This window comes from Aethalodelphis obliquidens, unplaced genomic scaffold (genome assembly GCF_003676395.1).
Source record: "Aethalodelphis obliquidens isolate GAN/ISIS:26980383/991018 unplaced genomic scaffold, ASM367639v1 scaffold19, whole genome shotgun sequence".
NCBI lineage: Eukaryota > Metazoa > Chordata > Mammalia > Artiodactyla > Delphinidae > Aethalodelphis > Aethalodelphis obliquidens.
Genome location: NW_020837963.1, coordinates 6,212,211 through 6,229,824, shown reverse-complemented (window position 1 = coordinate 6,229,824; position 17,614 = coordinate 6,212,211). Strand labels below are relative to the sequence as shown.

General features: G+C 53.7%; 1 protein-coding gene across 4 annotated transcripts in view; it reads left to right on the top strand.

Moving 5' to 3' along the window:
• The window catches only part of MYO5B (myosin VB), a 385,273-nt gene that overhangs the window by 358,492 nt on the left and 9,167 nt on the right, over positions 1–17,614 (top strand). For 3 of the 4 annotated variants that reach the window (XM_027118480.1, XM_027118481.1, XM_027118482.1), the window contains 6 exons: positions 7,772–7,970; positions 9,465–9,558; positions 10,909–11,052; positions 13,757–13,908; positions 14,472–14,561; positions 17,130–17,280. In XM_027118480.1, the coding sequence (XP_026974281.1) occupies positions 7,772–7,970; positions 9,465–9,558; positions 10,909–11,052; positions 13,757–13,908; positions 14,472–14,561; positions 17,130–17,280 (830 nt within the window). Of the gene's footprint in view, positions 1–4,517; positions 4,596–7,771; positions 7,971–9,464; positions 9,559–10,908; positions 11,053–13,756; positions 13,909–14,471; positions 14,562–17,129; positions 17,281–17,614 lie in introns of all 4 variants that reach the window. The other variant, XM_027118483.1, reaches the window with a different exon arrangement.

Below are 17,614 nucleotides of genomic sequence, written 5' to 3'. Positions count from 1 at the left end.
ATTGGTGGGTTTGTCTCTCTTCCAATTCCTTGAATCGCAGCAGCAAGGAAGGACAGCAGTGGGCAGGCTGGCAGGGCAGGAGGATTAGGATGTGATTCCTGGAGCCCAGACAGCGAGGGTGTCCTTTCCAACAAGGGCTGCTCCCTGCAAAAGTGCTTTGAAGACAGAGTTGCTTTTCCTGTAGTGGAGAGTGTTCTGGGTGAAATGTAAATTGTATTATGCAGGGATGATTTTGGAGTTGGGGCGATTGGAGAATCTGTGGTCTCCCTAGAAAAACGTATACACTGAATTTTGCTTCGATTTCTGGAAGGAGTACAGACACACACCCCACCCAATCACAGCCCCTCTAAGAGTACTGGTCTCCAAGTTCAGAACTTTTTCACTTGCTAACTTTCATAGTTTATACAGTTCTTTTTTGATCTTTGCAACTGTGTCTTTTGTTTTCAAATTTGGAGCGAGAAGCCAGTGTTGAGAGCCTGCTCTGAGAGTAGCCACAGGAATATGTAGAGCACTTCTGCTTCCAAACACTCTCTCATTTTCACATCTGGGGAACTAAGAGAAGCCAGCAACGCAGAACTAGGGTAAAGAGAGGCTGGTCCGTGCCCCAGAGCTGGGCTGCAGCAGACAGGCTGGGTGTTTGGAGAGCCCGTCTTCTCAGGGCTGTCTGGAACCAAGTGCATCAGGGTCTTCCCAGGAGAGACGGGCAGGTGGGCTGGGAGACAGAGGTTCCTGCTGCTCTCGGGCTGGCCTCGCCTCGGGGCATGCGCCCAGGTCATAGAGCTGCGTGGGGGCAGGGGTGTTGCCGGGGCTCAGGTCTGGCTCCAGGAACATGTTCCTTTCGCTGCTGGCCCGTTCCACCCAAGCCTTCCCAAGTCTGTGGAACTCCAGAGCAAGACTTAGTGTGCATTCTTGGACCTTTTCTCAGGTCACAAGAAACCTCCTTGCAGGCCCTCCCCACCCAGCAGGTGCTGGGAAACTACGTGAGGCCCTGTGCACAGAGAGCAGGTTTGCTGTTGCCACCTGGGCTTGGGCAGCTGACCCTGGGGTTATTACTCACCCCCTGACGGGCCTGCGCAGGAGGATGGAGACCTGGTCTCACCAGGAAGGGGTACGTGCAGCCGCCTTAGGGTGGCTTGGAGTTTACGGTTCCTTTGGCCTTGAGCCCCAGCTGCTGCAGGCTGTCCTGCTGGGCAGGGCGAAGGAGAGGCAGCTAGACTCTGCTCAGCTTCTCTCACAGACCCAGCTCAGCTGCTCCTAGAAGCTCTCAGCTTTCTCCTAAGGGGTGATCATTCCCTTATCTTCCCCCAAATTCTGTTGGTCCTGAGCCATCAGCACAACTTCTGTCTCCTGTAATTCCATGGCATAACCATATTTATCCATGAACAGCTCCCTCCTCTGTGGCCAGGCCTGTGGTCTCAACATTCCTCTTGCTCCTGGTATTGGGGTTGCTGCCTCCCACTTCTCAGAGAATCCGAATCTCTTGGGCAGTTGGGTAGAAAGTCTGGGTGGGAAGTAAAGAAATGAGAACATCCATGGAGCACAAAGCGGTCTTTGTAGAAATGGGACACCGAGCTGGCTGGAACTTTGCCTGTGTCTGTCCATGCGGTGGCAGGTCCTTCCGCTGGGCAGAGGGCCGGTCGTTGGGTCCTAGGTTTCACAGTCTCCACAGAGGGAAAGTAATATTATCCCAGGCCTTTTCTGGTGCGCGCCATTTCCAGTTTTAGGTTGTATACTGCCGATCTGGAAGAAACCTCTCCCATGACACAGCTGAGCACTTTCACTCACAGTGAAGGCGGAGGCCGGGGCCGCGTGGGTGATTGGCCCAGGCAGGAGCTCCCTAGCCGAGGGGAGCCGTTGCCTGGGCGCTGTCGGAGGCTCTGCCCGCTGCTTACTCTTGTGTGTGTCTCTGGCCTCTTTGGGAACAGGGCTCAGCACAGGGGCACATGCACGGGAGGTTCTCCATGAATATGGGTTGGTATTAAGTTACATCAAGCCTTAGCTTTATTTTAAAAAGTAATTTCCCGTGAGCTTGTTTGGGGGTTTCCTTCTCAAACCACTAGGGGGTGCTCCCTCGCCGGCCCTGGCCCCCGGTGGTGTGGAGGAGGTGGAGGGAGACCCCTTCAACGGGAACAAAAGATGGGCCAGGAGTTGGTTGACTGGTTTTTTTTTCTTCTTCTTCTTCTTTTTAACATCTTTATTGGAGTATAATTGCTTTACAATGGTGTGTTAGTTTCTGCTTTATAACAAAGTGAATCAGTTATACATATACATATGTTCCCATATCTCTTCCCTCTTGCGTCTCCCTCCCTCCCACCCTCCCTATCCCACCCCTCTAGGTGGACACAAAGCCCCGAGCTGATCTCCCTGTGCTATGCGGCTGCTTCCCACTAGCTATCTATTTTACGTTTGGTAGTGTATATATGTCCAGGCCACTCTCTCACTTTGTCCCAGCTTACCCTTCCCCCTCCCCGTGTCCTCAAGTGCGCCTGACGTCCTGAGCCCCATGGGACAACTGGGCTGCACAGCACTCTAATCTTTGTGCACCATGCCTGGATGTTATTACAGAATTAGGAATGCTTACTTCCTCACCGCAGGGCTCAGCGGTACACGCGTGCCCCCCTGCAGAGGGAGTCTGCTGGGAGCCGTAGGAGTGCGGGGACCCTCAGAGGCTGGCAGCCCCTCCTCGTGGTCTGGGGGGCCAGCCAGCGTGAGGCAGGAAAGGGCTTGAGACCAAGGCCGGGAGACAGGGCACCTGCGTTCTGGCCTAGGTGTCAGTGTCAGGCAGCTCATCTACCCCTTGGTGTCCCTGCACACGTGGAAATGAGATAGTTGGAGGAAGGGATCCCCGAGGGCCCCTTCAGCAACGACACACCCACCTCTGGGCCCGACCCAAGGATGACCCCAGCTATGCCAGGAGTTATTCCCAGTGACCCGCCCTCTGGGTTAAAGCACTAGCTCAGTAGATGCTAAAAGGCCCTGAGTTCAATGTAAGTGTTAACAGCTGGGAAGGGAAAGGCCTAAGCTATCGGCTCCCCGCTTCGCACAGCCCAGGCCACGTGTGGATTGGCAAGGATAATGGGACACACAGACCAGCTGAGAGCTAAGCAGGGCAGGGCCGGCAGAGTCTACAAGCAAAGGCAGTATCTGGAGAAGCCAGGCCTGTGTGAGGTCCCAGGGCAGGCACCCAGCCGGAGGGAGAACAAGCATTACCAGGAAGCAGAGGCCACGGACTGGCTCCCAAAGCATCCTCCTCACTAGCTTTCCCTCTGCTCCTTTTCGTTGACTCCAGAGTCGGGCCTGCTGTCTGTGTGGCCAGCTGTGCCCAAGAAGCAGCCTGGATGAGCCCCGCAAGGGCTGGGCCCTTCCTCATGAGGCAGAGCTGGGGGGAGGTGTAATGGGTGGCTGCACCCCCAGATCTCCCACACAGCCTGACAGCAGGGCATAGGAAGGGGTTACTGGTCCTGATAGCAAGCAGTGGGAACGCAGCTCCTGCTTCGTGATTCCTGCCAGGAAAACTGGGATCCAACCGGCAGGAGCAGAGGCCTCTGGGAGCAGGGACTGAAGGGCCAAAATCTAGTGGGGACAGCAGGGCTCTGCCTGCCACCCACCACCCAGTCCCGCTGGCCTTCGAGGGCCTCACGTGTGCCCGGGGCTGTGTAGGGTTGGGGGAGGTCCGTGCTGGGGGAGTATGTGACATGTGCCTGGTCTCCAGGAGCTGCGCTGCTGGCATTGGGCAAACACAGGGCAAATGGAGAGGATAAAATAACTCGCAAATAGGAGGCATCTGGCCTCCTGCTTTCCCAGCTGAGTAAATAGGAGTAATGCAGTTGGGTGCCAAGGTTAAGGGGAGAAAGCTCAGTGCTCATCATGCTGGTTATTATTAGCAAAGTTGTTATTAACTGTTTCTTCATGCAAGACTGCAGTGAGGACAGGAGTTGAGATGAATTAATACTTTTCTGCCCTTAAGAAGTGACAGGAAGGAAACACACATTACAAAGCAGGCAAAATATGTGGTCTCATTCCCTGTCCTCTCGGAGCCAGGTGTCCCCAAGGTGCCGCCCTGCTGCTCCCCAGATCCGGCATCTGGGAGGCCACCGACCCTGCCCTGTACAGTTAGGCCCTGCTCAGTGTCTGCACCTTCCACCCTGCGCAGGTCCTCTCCTCCCTGTCCTGTTTGCATCTCTCCTGATTCTCCCTTTCTTTTCCCAATCCTCCTGGTAGTGGGAAGGACCGTGAGCGAGCACAGGTAAATGCCCCTGCCCGGCCCGTGCTGCAGATAAGCAGAAAAGGCGCCACCCTCTGCTCTGTCTTCAGGAGCGTGCTTTCTGGCCTGGGGTGATCAGTGATCCCACAGGAGGAGGTGCTGGTGATGGGAGGGAAAGGAGGGGAGCTGGGTGTTCTGGAGCCTTCCCTCCTGCCTTTCCACACCTTGGCTGTAGTATCTCTTCCCCGGGCTCTCTGCTGCCCTCTCTCTCCCTCTACACTGGACGCCCTGTTTTTCTGTCCTTTATTTCTAGCAAGACTGAGGATTGGGGATACTTGAATGAAGATGGAGAGCTCGGCTTGGCCTACCAAGGCCTAAAGCAAGTTGCCAGGTCAAATGTGTGCCTTTCTTCCTGTGTCTGCTCTGTTCTGTCCGCTTGTGTCTATGCTTCATTGTTTTTCAGCTGGAGTGGATGCAAGGGCACAGTTCGCGGGGGTGAGACGGGGAGGGGTGTTGGCGGGTAGCCCCTTGCATCGTCGTCTGTCACTTTGTGTGAAGCCTGCTTGTTTGGGTCAAGGTGGTAGCACTAGATGGCTCACCGGGACCTCAGAGACCACCGGCTGCAGCTCACTCACTCTGCAGGTGAAGGAATAGACCAGAGGGAGGTAACGTGGCAGCAGGTGCACAGCTCTCCAGAATGAGGGGAATTTCATTCTGTGGGTTTCTGAGTCTGTGCCGCTTCCGTGCTACACATTGACCATCCTGACTGCAGGATCCGTCAAGAGCATCGGCTGCATTTGTGCTGCTGGCCGTGCTCCAGGCACAGGGGTCCTGGCAGCCTGCCCTCCAGCACGTGTGCCAGTCGCCATTGCAGTGACTGCCTGGACCTCAGAAGAGCTGACCAGCCCAGCGCCCAGTGTGCTCCAGGGTCGCCATGTCTGACCCTCACCGCGCGCTCACGGGGCAAAGACACTGGGGCTTGCAGGGTGTGAGGAACTTGCTGCTTGAGCAGAAGATCCAGAATGTGAACCTGGTTCCATTTGCTACTGGAGCCTGAATCCGTAACCCTTTTGGCCATCAGCCCTGGGTGATCAGCTTAGCAAAGGAAGTTAGATGTGCGCAGAATTAACACAACCTGACGATCACATCGCACGTTTCCTGCCAGCGCGTGGCTTTTCAGGACTGTGGCATAGCTTCGTGCACTTGAGATTCGCAACAATAGGCTTGTTTCCCAGAAGAGGAAACAGGCTGGGCGAGGTGGCGTGAGTGCTGTGCCCAGCACCCTCGGCCTGATGCCGGTGGGCTGGAGCGGGAGCCCAGTGCCTCTCGCATCGTCTCCCGAGTTCTGCCTGCTGATGACGTCATGGAGGTCCCGTTACAGTATCAAGAGCCTCTCTACTTGGCAGAAGAAAGTTGAGGTCAGCTGGTTCTCGAGGCAGCATGTCTCCCGGCTGTGGGTTCAAACATGGCCCCACCTGTGAGCAACATGACATCTGGCTTCATTTCCTCTCTGGTAGAATGTGGATCAGAATCAGACCTGCCTCCTCGGGTCATTGCAAGGAATAGATGAAGGTGAAGCACTTTGCACGTGCCTGCCACACAGAAAGCATGGAATAAATATTAGCTGCTACTTGTATTATAGTGGCTATTTTGGAGTAAGGTCAAATTCCTGTCCCATCTAGAAGTTTGTTTTATTTTGGGGTGGGAGGGGGAATAGGATGTGCTTTAATACATAAAGAAATGAATGCATTAATAAAACAAAGAAGGCACAGCCCAATGCCTCAGGAGATCCAGAACCAGATCTGCCGCTGGCAGTGGCCTCAAACCTCTCTCACGTTTAGTTTTCTCACCTGCTAAGTCAGGGGTTCTCCGACTTTGCACAGAACCCTGGACTAAGTCACCCAACTACAGTCTACATGGAGGATAAGAAAGATGTGAGCAGCAAACTCACAGTGCAACCCGGGAGCTAATCCTTCGGTCAGAGTTCCTAGAGCCCAAGCGTTCCAGTCTATTTCTCTCATTAAATTTATAACTTACTGGTGATTACTTTTAGTTTATTGTAGCCAAGATCGGATGTTATCTAAATATTGTGTGTCCCCTAAAAATGCTGATTCAATTATCAAATTACTTTGCACAGTCCTCACATTGTTGTTTTCCTTTGGTAATGCTGCCTGTGATGAATGGGTGAATCAGTCCTCCCTCCGTCATTTCTTCATTCATTTGTGTCACTTTGCTGAGAAGTCCCTGGGGCCAAGCACTGCACCTGGTGCCGCCGTGGAGCTGACTGAACACGGGGTTGCTTCCATCCGGGACTTCCCGGTGTAGACTTTCCCCTCTCTCTTGCTCCCTTGTAGATTTGCTCCTTCCTGTCTTGTGGGAATTACCTCCTCCCAGAATGACAGCAGAACTAGCAGAACTGCAGAAACATGGAGCTGTCTCCTAGGCACTTCCATGGTCCTGACTCTGCTGAGCTCTGGTCACAGTCTTTGTCTGCATCCCAGGGAGAGGGTGGGGTGACCAAGTCAGGAGGCTTTTGATGAAAGTTTGTTCAAGTAGTTACGCCCAAGAAGACAGCATCATAGTCACATCAGTAATTAACTTCCTGAAGAGGAGGCTGCTTCGGAACCTTCCTTAGTTCCTTACCCATTCCCTCATAATAGAAGGTGTCTCCCAGAATTGCCCAGAGTCTCCCGAAGCTTCTCCCCAACCTTCTCCAGATCTTCTCTAGGTCTCTCTGCTTCTTGTCATGACATCAGTTGATCTTAAACCTCCCCCCAGATCATCTGCAATTAGTCTTAGTTTCTGTTTTGACTGGGGAAAAAATGTATATAAAAGGCCAGAGATAAAGTGGGTATAAGGTAAATAAAAAGAAGGGATCTTTCTATAGCGAACAAATGTGTGGACACCAAGGGGGGAAAGCGGCAGGGAGTTGGAGGTGGTGGTGTGATGAACTGGGAGATTGGGATTGACATGTATACACTAATATATATACAATAGATAACTAATAAGAACCTGCTGTATAAAAAATGAATAAAATTCAAAAATTAAAAAAAGTAAAAAGAAAGGATCTTTCTAAAACTTGCAGAGAATCTACTGAAGGGAAAATATGCAAGTAATATAGCTAGTTCAGTCTACCAGAGTTTTGTCTTAGCAAGGAGCTTCTTGTGAACTTTGGGCGGATGTGGACGCTTTTACTGAAAAGATGCTGTAAGAAGTTTATTTCTGCTGATGATATTTTGACATGGAGACAGTCTCTCAATCCCAGACCAATAGACTGTGCTCAGGAACAAAGAACAAAGGGATGAGGGTGCTTGAGAAAAAGGCCTAAGGCAAGGGGTGCCGTGTTTGGCCTTGATCCCCTGTCCTCCCAGAGGAAGGCTGGCCTGCTTGCCCGCCCAGCCCCGTGGATCTGCTCCCCTCCGTGTCCGTCCCCTGTTGGTTTCATGCAGTTGCTGCTGCTGCTGTGTCCCTGCTCGGCTGCTCCCCTGTTGCGTGTCCACGTGTGGCCCCTACTTGGGGGCACAGACGCAAAGCCACATGGTTACCTGCCCCCCTTCCCGGGTGCAGGTTGCTGGAGGCCCAGCTGCAGGCTCAGAGCCGTGAGCACGGGGAGGAGGTGGAGGGTCTCAAGGCCCAGGTGCAGGCCCTGAAGGAGGAGATGGACGAGCAGCAGCAGACCTTCTGCCAGACGCTACTGCTGTCCCCAGAGGCCCAGCTGGAATTCGGCATCCAGCAGGAGCTGTCCCGGCTGACCAATGAGAACCTGGTGAGTCACCGTGCCCCGTGGAGCCCAGCTCTGGGAGGTCGCGTTCTAGAAGCAAAGGGGACCAGGAGTGGCCTTTCGCCAAATGGACAAGGTTCATGTGCTTGGCCCTGTGGTAGGAGTAGAGAGTCTAGAAATCTACAGTCAGCAAGTGTTTGTGGAGCTATTTTATTTATCTGTTAATGTATAACTAACCTCCCCAAAACTTAGCAGCCTGGAATAGCAACCACATTTTGTGGGTCAGGAATTCTGGCAGGGCTCAGTGGGGGTGACGTGTCTCTGCTCTACTGTGGTTGGAGGGGGCTGGAGGACATAGACAGCCCCAGTCCTGTGTCTGGGGCCTCAGTTCCCCTCCACGCGATCTGCTCTCTGCACACATGTGGCCGTCTTTCATTGGACCACCATGGGCTGCTTTACACGGCAGCTGACTTCCAACAGGATGAGCTGGGAGGCCTCTTCAAGTCTAGTCCCAGAACTGGCCCAGGGTCGCTTCTGCCACACTCTGTTGATTAAGACAAATCTGGGCAGATTGAGTGATGGGGATGGACTCTTCCTCTTGCTGGAGGGGAGGAACGGTTGGTAGCCATCCTGGCAGTAACCAAAGGAGCCGCACAGATGCCAGAGAAATGAAAGTCTGTGTCCTCAGAGAGCTAACAGACTAGTAGGGGAAGCAAGACATGTTAAAAAAAAGAAGAGAAAGAAGATGATGTTTCCAAAAGCATGATTCTACATGGGATTAACAAGTATTACAGAAAAAGAATTGTAGGGGAGGCTTGACCTGAGGCAGGAGGCACGAAAGGGACGTCACCCGTGCAGAGGAGGAAGGAGAAAGGGGGTCCAGATGTTTTCCGAGGTTCCACAGGGGCACGTTCGCTTCTGTCTCCTGCGTCACTCCTAGTCACAGTGTCTCTGACGGTCGTGGCGCTTCCTGCCTCCACTGCCCAGCTGGGTCAGGGTGACAGTAATGCTGTTCAGGTCCCGGGGGCTGATTTTCTCCCTGTGGTGGTGGCTGCTAGGAGTTAGGCAGCCACTGAGGGGCCCGGGCCAAGAGCCTGTTTTGCTCCTGGGCCCCAGGTAACCTCGCTGGCCTGCAGGCTCATCCAGCTGACACCTCCCCGCTGCGCTCTCATGCCTTCACCTGTCCATTCCTTCCCAGGGCACCTCCCAGCCACCTGAGGACCCTGAGGCTGAGGGTCTCCTGGGGGTTGGCATGGCAACCTGAGGAGGCTCGGCCTAGAGAACTGTGGGTTGGGCAGGGCACCAGGCAGCCTGAGCCCAGAGGAGTCTGCCGTCTGGGCTGAGAGAACACTGTGACCCATCTGCCACTTCATGGGTCCAGACCTGGGGAGCGGCGGGCTGCTTGGGGCGGACCTCCTGCTGGACCCGGGGCCTGGCCTCCTCAATGGCGGCCTGTGAGCCAGGCTGGGCCCCGGATCCTGCCCCTGCCCTCCAGGGCAGGATTAGATCTGTTCTCACACTGCTTCCTTCTGCTTTTAGGACCTTAAAGAACTGGTGGAAAAGCTGGAGAAGAACGAGAAGAAGCTCAAAAAGCAACTGAAGATTTACATGAAGAAAGTCCAGGACCTGGAAGGTAGGGTGTGAGTGCGGGTGTCGTGAGGCACAGGTGTGCTCGGCCGCCCTCAGGGCGGGGACTTCCACTTCCCCCACCTGCTACCGCCCTTGCCCAGGGCAGTCACGTGACACAATCACACAGACCCCAGGAGCTCCCCCAGTCTCAGTTTGCCGGAACCTGCACTGATGACCCACAAACCTAGCAGGTGTTTGGGTGCTGACTCAAGCTCTGCGGGGAGGGGCAGCTGAGACCGTGGCCCTGTGGTCCTGCGTTCAGAGGGCTTGGAGCTGGGAGGCAATACCTTCTGGTTCGAAAGAATGCACCGTGATATAAAGCCCCGAACCACGGGGGCCCTTCTCCACGCTGCAGTAGTCAGGGAGAGAGGTCAGTTCCGTGGTTAAACTTCCCAGCTGGAATCTGGCCCAGAGAGGCCAGGCAGAGATTTAACTCAGTCTCCCAGAAACCCCCAGAATGTTCTCTTTCCTTGACTCCCCGCTGTAGATCTAATCATGTCGCTCCCCACCCTTTAAACAGCCTGCCTTGCTGGGAAACCTTTCTTTGTCCCCTCACCACCTGGGATACCCCCCCATCCTTCCACCTCAGCTCAGGAGTTACGTCCTCAGGGTTCCAGTCCCCTCTTTTGCTGTCCTGACACCACACAGCTACGTCACAGTTCCCATCATAGGTATTGTTTAATCACCTGCTTATGTCCACCTGCTGCTCTGGACGAGGCTGTAGGAGGGCAGGGCTGTGTCCTGTTCAGCCTTGGGCCGTTGCCCCCATACCCCACATGCCCTTCTCTATCTTTGGATTTCTCTTTTCTGTTCCTAGAGTTCTCAAAGTCCTGGTCACTCAGGCTTTTTCTTCTCCCCGACCTCCTCCCCTTCCTCTTTCCCCCTCCCTCCTTCTGTCCTGTCCCCTTCCTCCCTCTCTCCATCCCTCCTTCCTTCCCTCCCCCTCCCTCCTCCCCTTCCCTCCCTCCTTCCTTCCCCCTCCCTCCCTCTCCCTCCTTCCTTCCCTTTCTTACAGCTGGGTTGAGAAAAAGAAACAGCTCCCCAGCCGGATGGTTGTACATCCTGCGCCTCACATCCTTCCCGAGTTTTCTCTGGTCCAAAACCTGCCCCTTGCCATTTTGGGTGTTTCCCCAGCCCCTGTCCTGAGTGGCCCCCAGTGCCTGATGCTAAGCTTCTCTGGTCACACTTGGAGTGTGGCCCAGGCTGCAGGGACAGACCATGTAAGGAGTGTGACAGCCCAGAGAACCCAGAACCCTGGGGCCCCAGGCCCCAACCCCACCCACCTGAAATGACCCCACCCGCGGGCCTGAGCCTGGAGGTCCCAGTTCATCCTCCGTCCCTCTCTCCTGTTCAGCTGCCCAGGCACTGGCCCAGAGTGAGAGGAGGCGCCACGAGCTCACCAGGCAGGTCACCGTGCAGCGGAAAGAGAAGGACTTCCAGGGCATGCTGGAGTACCACAAGGAGGACGAGGCCCTGCTCATTCGGAATCTGGTGACAGGTCAGGCCCTCTGTGGCATCCCACCCCCTGCCCCTCGTCCTGCACCTCCTGCACACCCCCCCATCCCACAGACACCCCCGCCCTCTTCCTCCTCCCCCATCCTCCATCCCCCAGCCACTCTCAGCCCCCACCGCGAGCTGCTGCACTTCTGACCAGCTCCCAGGTGATAGTGATGCTGGGGTTAGTGTGTGGGCTGCCCCCGGGGCCGCATGCAGGGCTCTGGGGAGCTGCTTTCCTTGCCAGCCCCGGGCCTGGTTTGCCAGTTGTACCAGCTCCGACCCCTCTGGTCTCACATCCCATCTGGCTGCAACATGCCAGCCTTCCTGCTCTGTGTTCAGCCCAGTTCATCAGCTGCCTGCAGAGCCGGCAGGAAGAGTCCTGGACCAAAAAAGGAGGGATCTTTAGTGGTCTGGTCCTCTGGCCCCTGATCTACTAGCTCCATTCTCCAGTCTCTTAGTTTTCCCATCTGTAAAATGGGGATGAGGATACGCCCACCCCACACTTGAAATATGACAAAGGTGAAAGTGCTGTGTTAAAGCTGCGAAACCCTTCTCGAGTGTGAGGAACTCAAAGAGGTGGTAGCTTTTGCAGGGGTATTTGGAGTTCAGATAAGAGGTAAACGTTACTTTAGAGAAGTGTACGTTTATCGAAGTCCCAGTCTGCTGAGTACTGGGCCAAGGGCTGCGGGAAGAACGGAGCATGGCTTCAGCCTAGCACAGATTTTGCTTCAGCTCTTTGATTTGGGTATTTTTAGTAGCTGAGTATTTTGCTCTTTTTATAAAGGTTAATTTCCCCACAATTGCCTGACTACTAAATGTGATGTAAGTTCACCTCAGATTTCCTTAACCAGGCTGCATCTTGTTCAGACACCTTTAGGAATGAGCCTTTAATCTCTGATGAATGAAACTCAAAGTTCAGAGCCTCAGAGCAAAAAGAATAATAATGGTGGAGGCTGCTTGTGCCAGCCAGTGGGTGGCTCCCTCCCACGGTCATTGCTCAGGTGGCCCCAGGCCAGCTCATCTGCTAAGCCGCCTGCACACAGCACTGGTCACCTTCCCTCCAAAAGACCCTTCCACACGAACACCGGGATTCCACTGATCACGGCCCAGTGTTGGCTGGTTACTGTGGACGATGGAGAAAAGTAGAGCCATGGTCCCTGCCCCCAAGACGCTACCCTTTAGCTGCTACGGGACTCAAATCACAATAGAAAGTTCCAAGGCAGGACAAGCTATCTGCAATCTGCATACGGGTCAGCCTCGAAGCAAGAAGCTGTAGGTTGGAAGTCTGGGCCTTAAAACACATTTTTCTGTATAAATGTTATTGGCATTCTAATTAGAGCCAAAGGCCAATCCGCAGTCATCTGTTAAACCTATGAGATGCCCAGATGTTAACCAGGTACCCAGAGTATTATGGCCTGTAGGTGTATTTGAGGCCGGGTACCCACTGGAGAAGCTGGCAGCACATGCACAGCCCCAACCCTAGACGGCCCTGGCCCTAGACCGCCCTGGCCCTAGACTGCCCTGGCGGAAGATCTGAGGAGTTGCCCCTTCCCCTCCCCCAGCCCCCCTGCAGGTGGAGGGGAGGTGGCCTCCCTCACTGCCTTTCCGAGCCTAGAGGTGGCTCCTGAGGCCTGGGCTGGGTGGAGCTTGGGGGTGGCGGTCATGAGGGTGTGGGGTGAGGCCTGGGGGTGCAGTGAGCACGCCTGGAGTCTGAGGCCCGTAGCCTTGTGCCCAGGCCTCGTGCTCGCCTTTCATCTTGCCTGTCCCTGGGCCTTTCCTCCTCCTGCTCTGGGCCCCCACCAAGCACTGCTGCTCTCAGCCTGGTCTGTGCCTCCCCGGGCCCCCTCTGGCATGGAAAGCAGTCTGACAGCTTCTTCCTGGCCCTCCAGGGGCTTTGGCAGGAAAGGACCAAAAGGCTGAGCAGGAGTCTGCAGTTCACGGGGAGGCCCACCAGCCGCTTCTGGTCCTGCCAGAGCACACGGGGTGGCGGTTTAGAGGAGAGGAGTTGGGGGGAGGGGAGGGGGGAGCAGCTGTCCCTGAGTGTGGCCAGGCTACCGCTGGCCAAGAGGGAGGCGGCGGCGTGGGGAGGGGAGAGCGGCTGTGGCCAGTCAGTGGCCTGCTTCACCTGCTGCCTCCGAGGCTGTCCGGGCGGCGGGCGCTGCCATGCAGTTGCCGAACCGAGCGCCGGACGCGCTAGAAGTTGCTGCAGCTCTCCCAGCCCCTGGCACGCGGGCTCTGTCTGCGGGAGCCGGCCTCGCCTTCTTGCAGCTGCAGGGCCCGTGTGTCCCCCACGGGAAGTGCTGGTGCAGAGGGGTGGGACGTTCTCGCCCCGGCCGCCTGGTGAGGGAGCCAGCTCCTGTCTCCAGCTGGCCTCTGGCCGCAGGCCCTTCTCACCGTGTGTAAACTCGGGCAGGGAGCCACCTGTGGATTCTTTTCCCCATGTTGCAAGGACGAGGAGTGAGGAGGCTATTTTAAACAATTAGGAACATGATTTTTGTTTGTTTGGGGTTTTTAACTAGTTTCTGAAACTACCGGTAGTCAAGGTCAGAGGGAATCTGTGTATCAGGGCAGCTTCTCCCCTGCTCCTCTCCCAACCCCCATGAGGAGCTACAGGAAAATGTTAAAATTATTGGCATTGCAGGCCAGGATTCTTGCAGCCCCAGGCATCGGCTATACATCTAATTCTTGCTGTTTGTTGCCGGTAGACCTGAAGCCCCAGGCGCTGGCGGGCACCGTGCCTTGCCTCCCTGCCTACATCCTCTACATGTGCATCAGGCACGCGGACTACGTGAACGACGACCTCAAGGTGCACTCCCTGCTGACCTCCACCATCAACGGCATCAAGAAGGTCCTCAAGGTCAGTGTCCAGGCCGAAGGTGGTGGTGTGTGGGGAACTCGGGGAAAACAACAGCTCACCGCTGCTTCCCTCTGTCTGGGTTTTGTGATCGCAAGTTCTCCAAAATCTCCAGGTCTGAAGGTAAGTGACACCTGACCTCTAGATAAACAGGATACCAGAAGCTTTCACCACGTGCTCCCCAACACCCCTTATGTTGATGGTGAGAACCTGCCAGGCCAGCTGGCCCAGTGCTCACAGCAGAGCCCGGGGCTGCTGGAGTCAAGCTCGTCTGTGTCACTTGGCTTTGTAGTCGTCAGCTGTAGAGGCAGCTGATGTGTGTGGACCACTGATCGGGGACCAGGGCTGGGTCGTACATCATCCCCGGTAGTGGAAGAGCAGTCACGCAGCCTCGTGGGGATGGCTGTCTTCTGTGAGACTGTGATTAGTAAGGGCCTGCTTGCCATCGGATCTGCTTGGGGCCTACTGGGTAAGAGAAGGAAACGTGGACATGGAGGGACCAGGTAAGCATTTGACCAGATGGGAACCACTTACTCATAACCAGGAACCTCTTTTTCTTTTCACAGAAGCACAATGATGACTTTGAGATGACATCGTTCTGGTTGTCCAATACCTGCCGCCTCCTGCATTGCTTGAAGCAGTACAGCGGGGATGAGGTGAGTGTAAGATAAACCCAGTCCCCTAAAGTGCACTTAAACACCATCGAGGTGCTCCGTGTTCTTCAGCAGTTAGGCCCTCGTTTCCTTGGGCACAGCAACACGTGTTCCACTTCAGAGCACCTCAGATCTCAGGTCAGAAGGAGGGCAGAGGTTTCGGTCATAGAAGGCATCTCTGTTTTGTCCAAATGTCATTCTGAGCTGCTCTGTATCCCTTGAAGAGAGGGTGTGAGACCTTTGGGGCCCCTCTGGGACCTAGGCTCTGGGCCTGCCTTCGGCACCTGTTCACTGGAAGCAGGAATAAGGCAGGCCTCGATGACCCCAAGGGCCCCTGGAAAGCACCCTGAATGAATAAGTGGATTTGTAGGGAAATGAATTTGCATAACCCATCCATCATCTGAGAGCCCTCGGGACTCCCGCTGAAAACGCTGTGATCTTAATTTTCTGAAGCAGTCCTAGAAGAGCCCCATTTCTGTGAATGCAGAAAGCTCAATTGTCTGGGATGTCAGATTGTCTCCTAAGCCAACCAATTAGTTTGTCCATTTTAAGACAGACGGAGATGGTCCAAGAGAAGAGGCACAATGTAATTGAACTACATCTGTGCAAACTGACCCTGAGGCCCAGCTTCGAGCTTCTCACCAAATTCAGTTCCTTGGCCTGAGGCCCAGCTCACCCTATCACTTAATGTTCTGCTCTGGACCTCTAGGGTCCAGCTTTATCTAGAACTGACCATTCCCACTGCTGGTCCTTGAAAGAACTTTTCCCATGCTCTGCATTCAGCCCAGTGACCTAGTAACACACGGCCCATTTTCACCCTAATTTCTCCGGTGAGAATCCCAACTCGTCCCAGGCACTGCCCACTCCCAGTGCCTTGCAGGCCTCCTTGACTTTCCTTCTCCCCTTCCTTTCACATCTCACTCTCCACCCTCCCTCCCCAAGGCCAAGACAGTGTAAATCAATATAGTGCAACAATTTTGAAAGCTTTATTCCATCTTTTGTGCCAGAACAAGTTTTCACAGACTCTTCTCCCTGGGAGAGTAAAAGGGTATATGCCGTGCCAGTCAGTGTTGCCACCCTTGGAATGGAACTTGACTCCATCTGTCTCCTAGAATCAGAACTTTGATACGGCTGCTATTATTATGAAAGGGAGTGGGTTAAATATTAAAGAAATAGTGTTTACTGTATTATTGGAAGAAATGGGCTTCATTTCAAACCAGATGTCCTCTATTCCATAACCCTAATATTATATACAAGCTTTCACTTTAAGCAGAGAACTGCATTTAAGGTTATCTCGTTGAGAATCATCACTTGACCCAATGTTGTCTGTACCCTGCAGGGAACATTACATAGTGCTAGGGAGGACCAAGAACTCCATTACGTTAGGCTATTGTTTCACGTGCTTATATTCCCAGGGACAAGACTTGAACCACAGCATAACCATATCTATGTAGCCTAAATAACAGCTATCTTGTTATCCCCTCTTCTGCCTGCTTTTTTTTTCTTTTTTTTTTTTTCTTTTTGGCTGTGTTGGGTCTTCATTGCTGCGTGCAGGCTTCCTCTAGTTGGGGTGAGCGGGGGCTACTCTTCCTTACGGTGTGCAGGCTTCTCATTGTGGTGGCTTCTCTTTGTTGCGGAACACGGGCTCTAGGCATGCGGGCTTCAGTAGTTGTGGCACATGGGCTCAGTAGTTGTGGCTTGCGGGCTCTAGAGCGCAGGCTCAGAAGTTCTGGCACACGGGCTTAGTTGCTCTGCAGCATGTGGGATCTTCTCGGACCAGGGCTCAAACCCGTGACCCCTGCACTGGCAGGCGGATTCTTAACCACTGCGCCACCAGGGTAGTCCCTTCTGCCTGCTCTTGTTTTCTTTAAAAATGGATTTCTGATTTGACACAGTATGAGAGGCTTTGCCGGGGGTAGTTACCCTTTTGAAAACACTGACCTTCTGGCTGCTCTTGGTTCCCCTTGGCCTGAATACAGAGAGACATTGGTCACATGAGTCCTTTTGATATTAGCAACTCTGAACTTGCCTGTTACTTCATCTTGTTAACATAGAAAGCTAAGAAGACATAGTGCTGTAGCTGTGGAATCGTTTCAGTTCATCCATTAATTCTGATACTCAGTGATAGAATCCACATAAATTTCTCATTTTAAAAACATATACTCTGACCCGGGTACTTCTTTAGGGACTGTGTATAATCTAATATTTTAGGGTAACTTGGTATATTGGGAAGAGAATTGGGTAAAGAGTCAGAAAGCATGGATTCCCTCTTTCCCTGGACCTGCTACCAAACTTCACTTTGCTACCTTAGGGAAACTTCAGGGATTTGGACTAAATGACTGCGGCCTTTTTCATTAAGCAGTTTCGAGTCCTCTATTTGCTTAGTTTTGACACTGCCTTCAAATCTAAGAGCCTCAAAGAACTGACAGGGTCTGGCAGAACATCATATTAGCAGACAGAGCCTGATCGGGCCCCACAAATAGGGTATTGAGAAAGTGACTGGAGGCCCAGAAGGCCTGCTGAGCACGGCAGGCCACGGAGCCTCAGCACAGCACCCATCTGCCTCTGCAGGGCTTCATGACTCAGAATACGGCGAAGCAGAATGAGCACTGTCTTAAGAATTTTGACCTCACTGAATACCGCCAGGTGCTGAGCGACCTTTCCATTCAGATCTACCAGCAGCTCATTAAAATCTCCGAGGGCCTGTTGCAGCCGATGATAGGTAAGCTGGCACGGAAGATCTCCTGCGCTCATCACGGGATCCGAAGTGAGGGTAAGCACTCCCTACGTTTAGGGAACCAGGTATCTTAGGTGCGGCCTCCAGAAAGCCAGGACCTCCCAGTGAAGGAAGCTGAGGAGGTGTGTGCCACCTGCTCAAAAGCAGTTATGAACTTTTCAACGCCAGCTCGTCAAAGCACGTGGTGCTTGGGTAGTGAGAGTATAGATCACTTTTCCTTTATCTCTTTTTCTGTAATATACTGTATTTTTTTTCCCAAAAGAAACTAATTTCCATAAGTAATAAATATAAATTCAGAAAGTGTAAATGCATGTACAGT